Source organism: Tiliqua scincoides, chromosome 5 (assembly GCF_035046505.1).
Source record: "Tiliqua scincoides isolate rTilSci1 chromosome 5, rTilSci1.hap2, whole genome shotgun sequence".
Taxonomy (NCBI): domain Eukaryota; kingdom Metazoa; phylum Chordata; class Lepidosauria; order Squamata; family Scincidae; genus Tiliqua; species Tiliqua scincoides.
The window spans coordinates 103,833,942-103,848,352 of record NC_089825.1 but is presented as its reverse complement, the minus strand read 5'-3'; the positions used below and the strand labels follow the sequence as shown (position 1 = coordinate 103,848,352).

Below are 14,411 nucleotides of genomic sequence, written 5' to 3'. Positions count from 1 at the left end.
CTAGGCACTACTGCCCTGGATCAGCCTACAGAAGCTGAGAGCCCCCCTTCCTCTACCTTGACATGTGCATTTTCTTAGAGGGTTTTACACTAGCAAAAAAGAATGATTATCACAGTTTAAAACAACCTTTCACATAAATGTCACCTGGAACCTGAAAGACTAAATAACAAATTGAAATATTTGTATCACTATACTTTATTGTTCTTTTTTTTTTAATGCTAAACATATTTTTGCTAGACTGAACCATGGGGCTTGTGAACATATCACTGTTCTGTTTCATTCCTGGGATGCACTCTCACCCAGTGACTGTAATCTATATAGAGGTGTTTCTTCTGGTGAGTAAGATAGGATTACAGCCCAAGTCTTACTGAGCATAATAGCATTACCTTCTGAGTAAGGTAAGTACTGTTTTCAAACACCTCTCTATCTATAGACAAGTGGTTCTCAAGCTGTGGGTTCAGAACCCACCAGCCATGCCCCTTTTTAAGCCAGGCAGCAGTCTCTAGGGTCCCTAAAAAGTTTGAGAACCACAGCTATAGAAAACACTAACCTGTTACTCTATATGCAAAAGAGGTCAGTGTACATGTGATCAAGTTATATACTGCATAGATATAGGGTGACCAGATGTTCTCTTTTTTCATGACATGTTCTCTTTTTTAAGCCTTGTGTCCTGGACAAGAACTTAAATGCTCTCCTTTTCTCTGTGAGCAGGCAGTGCAGAGCCTTCTTGTAATTAATAAATTATATGTAATATAGTTTTAAATTTAATAAGTAATTTATTATTATTATTATTAGTAGTAGTAGTAGTAGTAGTAGTAGTAGTAGTATTAACAGTATTTATATACCTCTTTTCAACTAAAAGTTCACAAAACAGTTTACAGAGAAAAATCAAATACCTAATGGCACCCTGTCCTAAAAGGGCTCACAATCTGAAAAGATGTAAAAGAACTCCAGTAGACAGCCACTAGAAAAGACACTGCTGGGGTGAGGTGGGCCAGTTGCTCTCCCCCTGCTAAAAAGAGGAGCACCCACTTGAAAAAAAATGCCTCTTACCCAGTTAGCAGGGGTTGGTAATATAGTGTTATATAAGTAATATATTGTTTAATATATTAATATAGTGTTTAACCACATGAAATCAATATACCTGTGTTTTCAGCTTTTATTTTGTCATGTCCTACATTTTTATTGTCTGTCCTACATTTTGGGGGTGGCTTGTCCTCTCCCATGGTTATGACATCTGGTCACCCTGCATAGATACTAAGAAGTGTTGTGAGCAATTGACTGAGTTGCTCAACAGAGCAAACACCCCTGTTGGATTGCTTGTGAGCAGAACTGAGAATGACAAGGTGTGCTGACAAAGTCTGAAATTTGAGAGCTTGGCATTTCAGGACAGACTGCACTTGCTCCCGGTGTGGAAGGGATTGTCACTCCTGGATTGGCCTTTTCAGCCACACTAGACGCTGTGCAAGAACCACCTTTTAGATACCATAGTCTTTCGAGACTGAAGGTTGCCAATACAATAAGAACTGAGAATGACAGGGTGTGCTGACAAAGCCTGAAATTTGAGAGCTTGGCATTTCAGCTTTGTGAACACTTTGACCTCTCACAAAAGGACCAGGTTTATTGAATTCTTCTGGGCCTTTGCAGGAATTTAAATATCCACCTGGATATTTTGTGAGCATTTAGGAAGCACACAATTGCAAATCAAAAAATGAGACTCATGCCTCCTGAATTAACATCAGCCTATAACATTGTGTTCCCTCTCACATAACACCAGAACCAGGGGATGGCTACTAAAATTGAGTGTTGGGAGAGTTAGGACAGACCAAAGAAAATATTTCTTTATCCAGCATGTAATTAGTCTGTGGAACCCCTTGCAACAGGATGTAGTGGTGGCATCTGGTCTAGGTGCCTTTAAGAGGGGATTGGACAAATGTCTGGAGGCAAAGTTCATCACGGGTTCCAAGTCATGGTAGGTATGTGCAAGCTCCTGGTTTTAGAAGTTAAACCAGATTGCGAGACATTAGGGAAGGCACCAGGATGCAGGTTGTGTCTTGTTTTGAACCATTTGGTGGGCCACTGTGAGATAAAGGAAGCTGGACTAGATGGACCTTTGGCCTGATCCAGCGGGGCTCTTCTTATATTATGTTCTTACACTCATATCTTTATAAAACAAACAGCATTACATTAATGAGCTGCAGAAAATGTACTTGTCCATTTCAGATGAAGATCAATTGCTCCTAGACATTTCAGCCTTGGAAGCCCTTTGACCTCTTGCATTCCTGTGCCTTTGCAAGAATTTCAGCAAACATCCTGAAAACACTAAAATGTTTGCAAATATTCATTAAGAAAAACCCATCAATGAGAGGCTCAGGCATCCATAATTACCATTGCCCTTTGACAGTTAATCATTTCAACACAACATACATAGCACTACATGAAACAGCTGTTGAAACTGTATTTGTCCCTTTAAGATGCCTCCAGTGCCCCAAAGAGGAATATCCAAACAAGAACCATGACCATTGCTTTCCTAAGCTTATAACTTTCCTTTCCTACAAAGGTGTGCCTACAGGTGGGCACAGCAGGGGGGGGAGTGGCTTCTATCACCCACATGTTTAGCCAAGCCTCTCTGGGCAGTTTCCCTGTTGTTGTCCTGCTGGATTTTCAGCTGCATTTTCTTTTGCAGAAGGGGTAGGTGCATTCTACACTGCTGCCTGACAAGTGGGGTGGGGGGGCAGCAGGGGAATGCTAAAGGGCATGCCGAGACACACCTACAGCTTGGTGCAGCCCCATTTCCCTCCACCAAGCCACGGTGGGCTTTTGCTTGCTTGCTTGGCTAGCGCTGCTGTGTGCCCTGCCGCCTGGCCGAGCCAGGATTCACCCTTGCTCTGCCATGCCCGTGGAGTGGGGGGGGGTTTCCTTCCTCACAGCTGGGGTGGGATCACGTGGGGGAAGGGAAGGAATGAGGTGGACACGTTCTGTGCTGCTGCCGGGCATTAGAGTGGGTGAAGATGGTGGGGAGAGTTGAAACCCCAAAGCACTCACACTACCTGGCAGCAGCCCCATTTTTTCTGCTGAGCCGTGGTAGGCTTTTTAAAGGGGGGGGCGACTTGACTCGAGTACTATTGCATCACGAGGGGGTGACTTGGAAAGCGCCCCTGTTATGACTCACTGTCAAATTGAGTTGCAGGGGGTGGTAGCTCTTTGCATCCCAGCTTAATGCTAAAATCCTACGAATCATCACTATCATCAGAACCTTTATTGGCATATATACAAGCAGTTATAAATCCAAATTACAACAATGAAACATTTAACAAGCCCATAATACCCTGTATCTTGATCTACTATTCTTCAAAATTCTATTGAATTTAAGCTTCTCCATGCACTTCATTGCAACCTAACATTACATTAAAACTTAGCAAATAACTACTTCCTTTTAATGATGTTTACTTCCTTTTATGTTATGTTTTTTATCTGTTTTTAAATTATGTTTTTAAGTTCTTTTAACCTTGTTTTGTAAGCCGCCTTGAGTCCCTAATAAAGTACAATAATAATAATAATTAATGATGTACGTGATGTATGTTTCACTATAATAGTATAAATACTCCCCATAACACAAACTGCTCAGGTGCCCTTATTAATGGGTTGCGTCCAAAGAAAGTGAATCCTAACCAAGAACCATTGAAATTAATGTTGCTTACATAATCCTTTGCATGTGTTTCAATGGGGCATGCCCTCCTTGTAAGTGTGCTTAGAATTTCAACCTTCGTCGCAATTAACTCATTGATTTGAATGGAGTTTAGTCAGGATTCCATTTTCTTGGATGAAAATCAAGGATTCCATTTTTTTTTAAAACTACTTGAGTATGTTATCTCTTCTAATAGCTGAATTTATTACTGAAATGACTGCTTATTTACTTAGGTTGGCAGTGTCAAGATCCTGAAGATGAAGAACCATTCTGTTATCATTGAGTTCCTCTTGACAGGTCTTTCCAGCTTTCCGGAACATCAAATGTTGATATTTTGGGCCTTTGGTTTCATCTATGGAGCAGCTTTGGTGGGCAACATTCTCATCATTCTTGCCATCAGCACCTATAGCAAACTCCACACACCAATGTACTTCCTGCTCGTTAATTTGTCCATAATAAATGTGTGTTCCATCTCCATTATAGTTCCCAAGATGTTGCAAAACATCTTGGCACAGAGAAAGACCATCACACTTTCTGGCTGTATTGCCCAGGTGTATCTTTTCACATTGGCTTTGGGAACTGAGCTTCTGCTCCTTGCCCTTATGGCTTTTGACCGTTATGCTGCTATCTGTCACCCTTTGCAGTACACCGTTATCATGAGGAAAGAGTTTTGCTTTGGGACAATGGCTGCATTGTGGCTGATAGGCATGATTAATTCTGCTGTTCACACAGGGCTTGTGCTACAGCTTTCCTTCTGTGACTCCAACATCATTAACCATTTCTTCTGTGAGCTGCCACCAATGTTCAAGATCTCCTGCTCAGACACGAGTCTCAATGAGACCATGATATTTGCAGCTTCTGTCTTCATTGCAATAGGTAGCTGTGCACTGACATTAACCTCATATGGGTTCATCGTGAGGACCATCCTCAAGATCCGTTCAACTGAAGGGAAGAAGAAAGCCTTCTCCACATGCTCTTCCCATCTTTTGGTTGTCAGCTTTTACTATTCCACCATCATCTACACTTTCCTGCGACCTGCCTCAGCCTACTCTTTAGAGGAAGACAAAGTTATTGCTCTCCTTTACTCTGTAGTAACACCAGTCATCAACCCGCTCATTTATTCGCTGAGAAACACTGATGTGAAAGAGGCTCTGAAAAAACTGACCCGTAAAAGAGGGTTCCTTCAGAAAGAATAAGTTTCTTATATGTGTCTCAATTCTCATGTGATTACACAGTGCATCGCTGAATCATGAACATGTTTGGATTCCCCCACCCGCAACAGGGATAGATAGATTTGATATGTTGCATGTTGGAAGGGTAAAGGGATGATCAATTCATACTACTGCATTGTACAAGAGACTGAGGACCCAGTCCTATGCAACTTTCTAGCACTGGTGCAGCTACAATGCAGCCCCGAACTAAGGGAACAGATGTTCCCATACCTTGATTAGGCCTCTGTGACTGTCTCCCACAACAGGATGTAGTACACACCCCTTAGACATGGCTGCACTGGCTCTGGAAAACTGGATAGGATTGGGGTCTCAACTAGTCATACATATTGGCAACCTTCAGTCTCGAAAGACTATGGTATCGCGCTCTGAAAGGTGGTTCTGGCACAGCGTCTAGTGTCAACTAGTCAGCTGGTTGATTATATGAATGGTTATTTGTATAGTCCAATGTGGTTCATTTTATGAATGGTTATTTATAATGTTCAAGAAAAGAAGGGAAATAAATCCACAAATGTAGACTCAAAGTAACAATGTACTTCACAAAAGGGGATGCAATAAAATCTGCATGGAAGCTCTGGGGACAGTCGCTGTGCATTTCCTTCAGTTCTTTTGAATGCTTATATGAATTGTGAGAGTGAGAGACTGACAGAGTGAGTGAGAGTTTAAAAGAAATATTTATTCTTTCAATACATGTTTATCTCACTTGTCTTTCATGATGAAACTCACATGAATACCCGTAAGGCTCCCATGCAGGCTCTCAGGCCAACACTGATCAGATCCAGGCCAGCTTAGAGTCAGCAAAGTTGATTCATTATTCATTTATTTGTTTTTCATATTTTTATATCACCCTTCCTCCAAGGAGCTCAAGATGGTGTTCATAGTTCTTCCCCTCCTTTTGTGCCTTTGAACTTAGTCCTAGGTGGCAATGGTTGGCAACCTTCAGTCCCGAAAGACTATGGTATAAGCCTACAGCACCACATATTCACAGTCAGTCTCCCATCCAAGTACAAACCAGGCCTGACTCTGCTTAGCTTCCGAGATCAGATGAGATCGGGCATGTGCAGGGTAACAGTTGCAGACAAGGTGGGAAGGCAACATGGTTATTCCTTTGTGCATAGTGATGGAGGTGAAAAATATGAGAAATAAATGAGGACACACACCTATATTTTGTAAGATTGTTGTGATCTACAAAGGCTTTTGACCCGCCTTCACATTTTGACCCGCTGAGCACAAATCAAGTATCCAGTCCACCTATGAGAAAGTGTGAACACATTTTTACTTTGTATCTACATGTTTGTGTGTGTCAGTTATATGAGTAGATGGTCATTACTGAAAGTACAAATCTGGCGTCCATTCGTTTTGGTTCTAAAACTTGGGGATAAATTGCAATCAGAAATTCTAAAACATGTTTTCAAAGAATATCCAGCATGCTTAGAGAAGCATTTTTGTAAAGGGTGGGTAATAATTGGGAATCTACTGTCTTGAAATAGTGTGCATGATGTGAGGAAAGGGCCCCCACTGGGATATAATTCCATCATTGAGGGGTTGTGCTACAGTCTTGCAATATCATCATAAGAATGACTGCTGTTTATGTTACTCAAGAGCTATGATGCAGTGCATGTATAAAAGAGCTAATTATGCAGAGGTCAATGGTAATGGTAATTACAAAAATAAACAAAAAACACATCCTAAACCCAGGACTTCATGTATGTATTGGAGGACAACTGGGACTAAATCCATGTGCATGGAGCTATTCAGGATTTCTGGAGAAGTTTCTAAAATGGGATGGTTAAAATGGTTCTGTGGGCCATGACCACCACGACAAATGGCCAGAGGCTGTGCATAGGTGACAGTCACCCACTGAATCTTCTCTGTTGTGTGCTGCTACTGTTAAGTCAGTGGGGGGAGGGGTGTTTGATGCCTGCCAGAGTGCATAAGTCCAGTGCAGGGGAGAGTGAGGGTGGGGAAGGGTTATAATGGAGTGGGGAGCAGCAACAGGGTTTTTTTTTGGGGGGGGGAAAGCAGATTGGGCCTAGGAGGGGGTGTGATTGGTAATGCCAGCACACACCATGTCATATCCCCCTTCCCAAGCCTGATTTGCCAACATGAATCAACAAAGACCTGTGGTAGCAATATCGCTGGCACAGGTACAAGTTGACCCATTGTGGTTGCTAGAACTTACCCTGGGGCAAGGGGACAAATGAGCAGACCTCCAGCAGCCAAAATTTCTTCATAGGATTCAGCTTAGCCCATGCTGGCACCACTGCATTGGCATGGGGGAATTTAGTTCGAACTGGACTGTCAGCATTGTTAACTCAATACTCTCCAGGCTTGCACTTCTCCAGGGTTTCAGGTAGGATTTTTTTTTCTTCCGTAGCCAACCTTGGAGATGTTGGTGATGAGCTTGGGACCTTCTGGATGCAAGACAGGTGCTTAACTTCTGAACTGTGACCTTTTCACTACTTTGTGAATAGCGTGGATAACAAAAGTATGAATGACAGAGTTCCACAAGCAGAAGTCATTGTAATGTCAGCTATATTCTTTGGGATTCAAGTATCATTGTAAGACAATTAAACCATTTAAGGCCGGTGACTCTCTCTCAGCCTCACCTACCTCACAGGGGTGATGTGAGGACAAAAGGAGGGGAGGAACACTGCACACTACCCTGAGCTCCTTGGAAGAGGTGGTATAAAAATGTGAAAAAATGAATAAATAAATAAATTCTGACCTTTATTTATTTGGAAGTAAATATCTATGTTCACTGGGTTTACTCCATGCACAAATTTCACAGGATTACAGTGCAAGTATGCCTGCTCAGAAGGAAGCCTCACTGTATTCAATGGGGCTTACTCACTAATACAGGTATTTGGGATTGCAGCCTTAGAGTACAAGCCTAGGCATGTAAGCCACATTGTGTTTGATGGGATTTACTCCCAGGTAAGTATGCACAGGACTGCAGCTGTAGTCACCAAACCTATTCTGAGCTGACCTACACTGAGATTTCCTGAGGCTAATTTTGTGATGTATGAATTCATCAGGTTAATTAATAAGGTGTGTGGTACAGGGTTTTAGTGATAAGTGTAATTATGGATCCACATTAAAATACCACCCCAAGCCATGTGTACTGAAGTGACATGACATGATCAAATTTGCTGCCTTCTCTGTTCTGCCTGCTTTGATGGACATTTGTTTGGCCTTTGCTGCCATCAAGAGTGCAGCCTGGTTAAATGCACTGGCTGTAAATCATTCATTCGACTGTGTGCTGGCTTTAACATTGTCAGCATCTGATGTTAAGCCAGTAGTTCTTCTGAGGATATCTAGAGCTGTTCAAAGTCATTGGTAACTTTCATAACCCTCATGTTGACCCAGCAGCAGTGTTTCTATTCCAGAAACAACCAGCGCTATGCCTCGTATCTGCTCAGAAATCAAGCCATTTTGGCTAGAATTTAGATCCAGGTGAAGGTCGGTCAGGCGGGGACCCTCAAAACCAAACCAGTTGCTAGGAGCCTTGGAGCTGGACCCCAATGCCACATCCTAAAGGAACACTGGGTACTGCCAATACCCAATATCTGATACTGGTGGTTCAGGTGGGCCCTATGATGGGCTTGGGCCCTCAGTCAGTCCCCAACCTAGTTAACTCCTGGAACCAAATCTGGGCACCAAATCTACACATGGTGAGAGGCAACCTCACCACTTTAATATCACTTTGCTTGTTCTATGGATGCCTTTACACTAAGTACAAGTACAAGAGTTAATGGCTAAGCTATATATACTTGGTGTAAGTAACTCTTATAACAATTTATAACAGCACTAGTGAATATGAGGTTATTAAGGATATGTATATAATGCTTTTCAACAAAAAAAGCGCCACAAAGCAGATTAAAACTCTGACACTCCAATCCTATCCAGGGCCAGCCTGTGTGATGCAGTGGTGCAGAAACAGCATCCTGTGGGCCAGTTGGGGCCCAGTCTGTGGCAGAAACAGTTGTGTAGCTGGTGTGGAGGGGTCACACCCTTGGCGGCTCTCTATGGGGGGGCAGCAATGCTACCCCTGCCACAGCCACTGGGGTTCTACCCCGTCGCTTGCAACCACCCTGACTCCTCCAAACGCAACTGGAGCTGGACTTTGGTTGTGTCCGGAGGGTGTTCTGAGACCTTAGAGCATCTTTTCCGGTTTTACCCGAAAAACCGGAAGTGATGTTCAAAGATCTTTCAGATGCCTTCAAAGGCCTTCTGAGCCTCAGGGAGGCCACTCTGGACCTCAGAACACTCTCTAGATGTCACATTTAGAGGGGTATAGGTAAGAAGGCAGCCCAGCCCTGAAAGGTGTGCCAGGGCAGCACTCCTTCCAGCTATGTTGCTGGGCAGAGAGGTAAGTAAAGAAATGTTTTACTTTCCTACTGTGCCACTCTCTGGGCCCCAATGGGCCTATGTAATGGAAATGCGCACGATCCCTCAAGGAGATAGGGTGTGGTGTCAACTGGCAGGCAAGCATGGAATTAACACCATGATTGCAGTGAGTGTGCTGCAAGGCTGCAGCCACTTGGAGGCAACAAGGACCTCAGGGATAAAAGCAGTACCTGGCAAAAGGAAAAGTGGTGTGGATAGTAGAAGGAGGAAAGCTTGGAGGAAGGAAGGAGAGAGAACTAAACTGATGGATTAATGGACTGAGGAACTAATAGACTGGCTGATGGACTACTGGATCTGCTGACTGATCAATTGGCAAATGAATTTCCGAGGATTGCTGGAACAGAGACTGCCGGAGACACTGGAGACCAGTGTATGGCTGTCATGCCTAAGACCTGAGGATCAAGGTGTTGTTGTGGTGGCTGGAGAAGCTGCTTGCAGAAGATGGGAGGAAGGAGGACCTCTGCAGTTTGAACAGGCGAGCTACCCTGATGGTGAGGTCCAGCAGTGCAGCTTTCTGCAGAATTAGGGCTACTCTAAGAGTGAAGAGGGGAACTAATTATCTTAAAGTGGGCATAAGTTCTCTAGGTGAAGCTGGCAAAACAGCCTACTCAGATCCACACTAGCTATTTTGCTGGTGTAAATTGGGTAGGTCTAAGAGGGCACATTGGGTCCAGGCCAGAAGCATGCAATCTCACCAACACTGCTTTTAATCCAAAGCAGATTAAAAAGCAAAACAATATGAATATTGTAGTGTCAGAGTGGATTTGGCCCTTATAGGTATGTCCAGAAGAACCTTCCAATGTTATTAGCCATCCAGCCATCCAGCTTGTGTCAGGCTCAAAATCCTCTTAAGCTGCAAAGCCACGGGAGGGTAAGCACCCTTCACGAGGTTCACCACTTTCCTTTATATAGCCTTATATAGCTACCTTCACATTGGTCTATGATTGGCCAGACAGTACAAGGCCTAGTTGGCTGGCCTATCACCTGGTCATTTGTCTCATGCTCAAATGGCATACCTTCCCTGCTCCACTTAGTGGAGATATCATACTACTGAGTCCAGACCCTGCAGTAGTCAGTATATGGCCCAAAATCAGGTTAAAAAACTTCATTTTGAGATGATCATCTGTGTGCCCTATATCTTTCTTTATCTTCCCACCAGTACTGAACTAGACCATTGTGACTTATTTATATAGCACAGTCCCTCAACAACAAGAAAATAAAAAAAGACATTTCCTATGTGGTCCCCATCAACACCAGCAATATGATGCACCTCATCAACACCCTATCAACACCAGCATTATGGGTGGGAGAACGGCATATTTTGAACTAGACATGGAAGCAAATATGTGTGTTACATCTGTAACTCCAACCGGAAGGCCTTTGTATATAAAATATGACTATACAGGTCAGTGGTTCTCAAAGTCACCCTGTTCATAGCATCCTGTCACAGTGACACCCCAATAGGAGGACAGGCACCCCAATAGTTGCCAGCACTCCGCCAAGATCATGCAAGATCTTGCAAGATTATCCAAAATCTCCTGAGATTGTTTGAGATCGTGTTCAATACAGGGCCGTATTATTCATAAGGCTGACTAGGTTGAAGCCTAGGGCCCTGCCCTATGTCCCTTTTGAGGGTCTTTTGATGAATTCTATTCGCAATTCTATTCACAATTCACAGTGCCTCAGAAGAAAGAAAGAAAAAGTTATGAGCCTCTCGTCTCTGCAGGGCCCTGCAGAGACGAGAGGCTCATAACTTTTTTCTCTGTCTATTTCTGCTGAGGCACTTTTTTCATAAAAATATTTTTAAAAATTATGAATAGAATTCATCAAAAGACCCTCAAAAGGGACATAGGGCAGGGCCCTCCAGTCCCTGGCCCATAAGCTGGATCCAGCAGCCTTTGAAAGCCCTCCGCCACGTGACTGGCGCTTACCATTCTGTGGAGGAGCCTTGACAAAGCACTTCTGTTCACCTCTAATAATCTTTGTGTCCATCTGCTTCTGCCCAGGAATCTGGGCGTAAAGACTGCCAGGGCATTGGAGGCCAGAAGCGACTAGACACGAAGATGATGGAGGGCAAACGGAGACACTTGGTAAAAGCTTCCCTGAAGAACGATAAGTGCCGTCCACACCAGGGAAGCCTTTGTGGGCATGCAGAGTACAAAGTGGAGGTGATCATGATTTCTGCTTTCCATTTTTTCCCCTGTGCTGGGGGGGGGGGGAATGAACTGAAGCTAAGGTATTCTAAACCCCTGGAGAGATATTAATTGATTGGTTGTCCTCTAGCTACTGCTCTCCCGCATTACAGTGGCAAGCGAGGCTATTTTTAAACTGCAGAAAGAAGGGGCATTTTTAAAAAAATGGATTCCATTTAATGTGATTTTTGGCATTCATGGGGTTCTAGGAATGGAACCCTCACAGATGTCAAGACACAACCTGTATACCCCAAAGCATGGGACATGCATGGTTTCATTGTTGAACAACGTAGAGCAGGGGTGCCCAAACCCTGGCCCGGGGGCCATTTGCAATCCTCGGGGACTCCCAGTCTGGCCCGCGGGAAGCCCCCAGTCTCCAATGAGCCTCTGGCCCTCTGGAGACTTGCTGGAGCCCATGCTGGCCTCATGCAACTACTCTCAGCATAAGGGCAACTGTTCGACCTCTCCTGTGAGCTGTGGGAGGAGGGCTTGTCAGTATGCCATGAGATGATATGCGTTCTCCCTCGAATGGTGGGAATGATCACTTCCACTCTCACCAGTATCCCTACCATATCCAGGTAAGGGGCACAGCAGAAAGGCAAATGTTCCTAGGTTTTATATAACCTAGGACTCAAGATCTTGAGGAATCATGCTTATAATAATAAAAAAAAATAGGACAGATTTTAAAAAATAAATAAGAACTAATATTGTGGCCACACCATCATTTAATACTCCAGATTGAATTTGACAAAACTTCAAGGACCATCTTCAGACAAATGCAGTAGTAAGATATGTACAACATAGTACAAGCTTCCAATATATTTCACTGACCATGTATATTTCCTTGACTTCTGACCCCCAGTAGGCACCATGAATACATTTCAACCAGCTGTATGAAATGAGTTGGACACCCTTGCTGTAGTTGACTGTTGCGAAAATGATTTAATATGATTTTATTGTGAGTCGCCTTGAGTGCCCTTTACTAGGATAGAAAGGCGGGATATAAATTTTATAAATAAATAATAAATAATAAAAGGCTTCCTTGCTGATATGACTGGCATTGTAACATCACACCTTCAGATAGGATGGGATAGCATTTCATTGATTTATTTTAACAGGGTTGGAATTATTGTTGCATGGGGTAAAAACAAAACCAAAAACCAAAAAAAAACAAGCTATATAAATGTTCGCCTACATCTTAGAGGCAACAAACAGTTGCTGCATTGCTTGAATGCACAGGCGGTAGGATATTCACAGGACTTTGTGATGTAACAGTGGGTTCCCTCATAACTTTTGCAGCAGCTGGAGGAGTTACAAATACCTTTTGCTAACACTCTTGTCTTTTCTTAAGGGAGATGCTCTCCGATTTGCTCAGTTTTTAGTTTTACCACAATGGCTAATCTAAACATTCCTTTGCAGTATGGGAGACTAACGGAATGTATGAGAAATCGCTTCATTGGACACAAGGGAGTACATTAAATGACCTGACATCCATACCCAACTCATTCTCCCTTCTAAATACATATCACAGGCAGCATGTCCCTGGTTGCTCTTGCTCATCTAAGCTCAATTAATGAAACCAATTTTTTCCCCCCTTTCTTTTTAATCACCCTCACTGGGATTTCTGCTTAGGGCTCTGTCTTCCCCTATACAGTTTCTTGCTAATGCCTCCCAGTGGAACCCATTACCAAGAAACATAATTCTGTTTCTAAATTTGTGTTTAATTCCTTCAGAAGAATGGGGAACATTCTGGGCTCTCAGCCAACTTAAAATCTCAGAAGGAATTTCGCAATGGCTTTCAATTAATTAAGAGACCATGGCTGCAGAATCTAGTTTATCAGTTAATTGTTGAAATGAGGAAGCATTTTACCAATAATAGTTCAATTTCCATGACTTCTGCATGCAGCTGGCCAAATGATTCATTATCTTTCATTTCTTTGCTAGACAGTGACCACTTACCAATAAACAATTATCATTAATATTTTTTTTTTTAAATAAGCGTTCTGCTTGCTGTTGAGGTGTGTTATGTAAGAAGCTTTTGTTTCCCACTTGGCTTACCTGTAAGATCATACACACACTTACACAGCTAGAAATCCGCTTTCTAATTACTGAAAATTATACTGTGCATCTATATATCTTAAAATGGATGTGCATCACTTGACTCATAAGTAAAGCATCTTCTGTGATCACTCCCCCTGCTGGTCAATGTGATTGATTCAATGCTTAATGAAAAATCAGGAAGGCTACTTGAAGTCAGTGAGCTACTCAGTTTCAAAGTGCATGTAAGGCTGCAGAACTGGGTTTGCCTTGAGCAGTTCCTGAGTGTAGACAAATGTATTAGTGAAAGATATTAGGGGCCAGTTAGGATGGTGCAGGCAAACCAGCACCGTTAATACAGTATTGGCTATCCTGAGATTTGCTATTCTGGGGTCATCTGAAATGCCCCCCTATATACAATCTAAATATAAATTAAATACTAGTTCAGAGACCCAGCCTGCACATGCTATGCAGGTGCGCGCACTCTTCTTCCACCCGACTATCCATTCATAGGCTTATTATTATTATTATTATTATTATTATTATTATTATTATTATTATTATTATTATTAACAACAGTATTTATATACCGCTTTTCAACTAAAAGTTCACAAAGCGGTTTACAGAGATTAATCAAATAACTAAATGGCTCCCTGTCCCAAAAGGGCTCACAATCTAAAAAGATGCAAAAGAACACCAGCAGACAGTCACCAGAACAGACACTGCTGGGGTGAGGTGGGCCAGTTACTCTCCCCCTGCTAAAAAAAGGAGCACCCACTTGAAAAAGTGCCTCTTACCCAATTAGCAGGAAAGGGGCTTACAACTTCTACTCATGGATAACACAAGCACACAACA

The 14,411-nt window shown here is 42.9% G+C and overlaps 1 protein-coding gene across 1 annotated transcript; it reads left to right on the top strand.

Annotated features, from left to right (window-relative positions):
• The first annotated feature begins 3,945 nt into the window (after positions 1 to 3,945).
• LOC136652784 (olfactory receptor 13A1-like) lies at positions 3,946 to 4,884 on the top strand. The gene has a single exon (XM_066629705.1). It carries the CDS (start codon positions 3,946 to 3,948, stop codon positions 4,882 to 4,884), a length of 939 nt encoding a protein of 312 aa, XP_066485802.1.
• The last annotated feature ends 9,527 nt before the right edge of the window (positions 4,885 to 14,411 follow it).

Excerpts from the sequence above, each read along its gene's own strand:
- LOC136652784 (XM_066629705.1), top strand. The coding sequence starts at position 3,946 with ATGAAGAACCATTCTGTTATCATTGAGTTCCTCTTGACAGGTCTTTCC.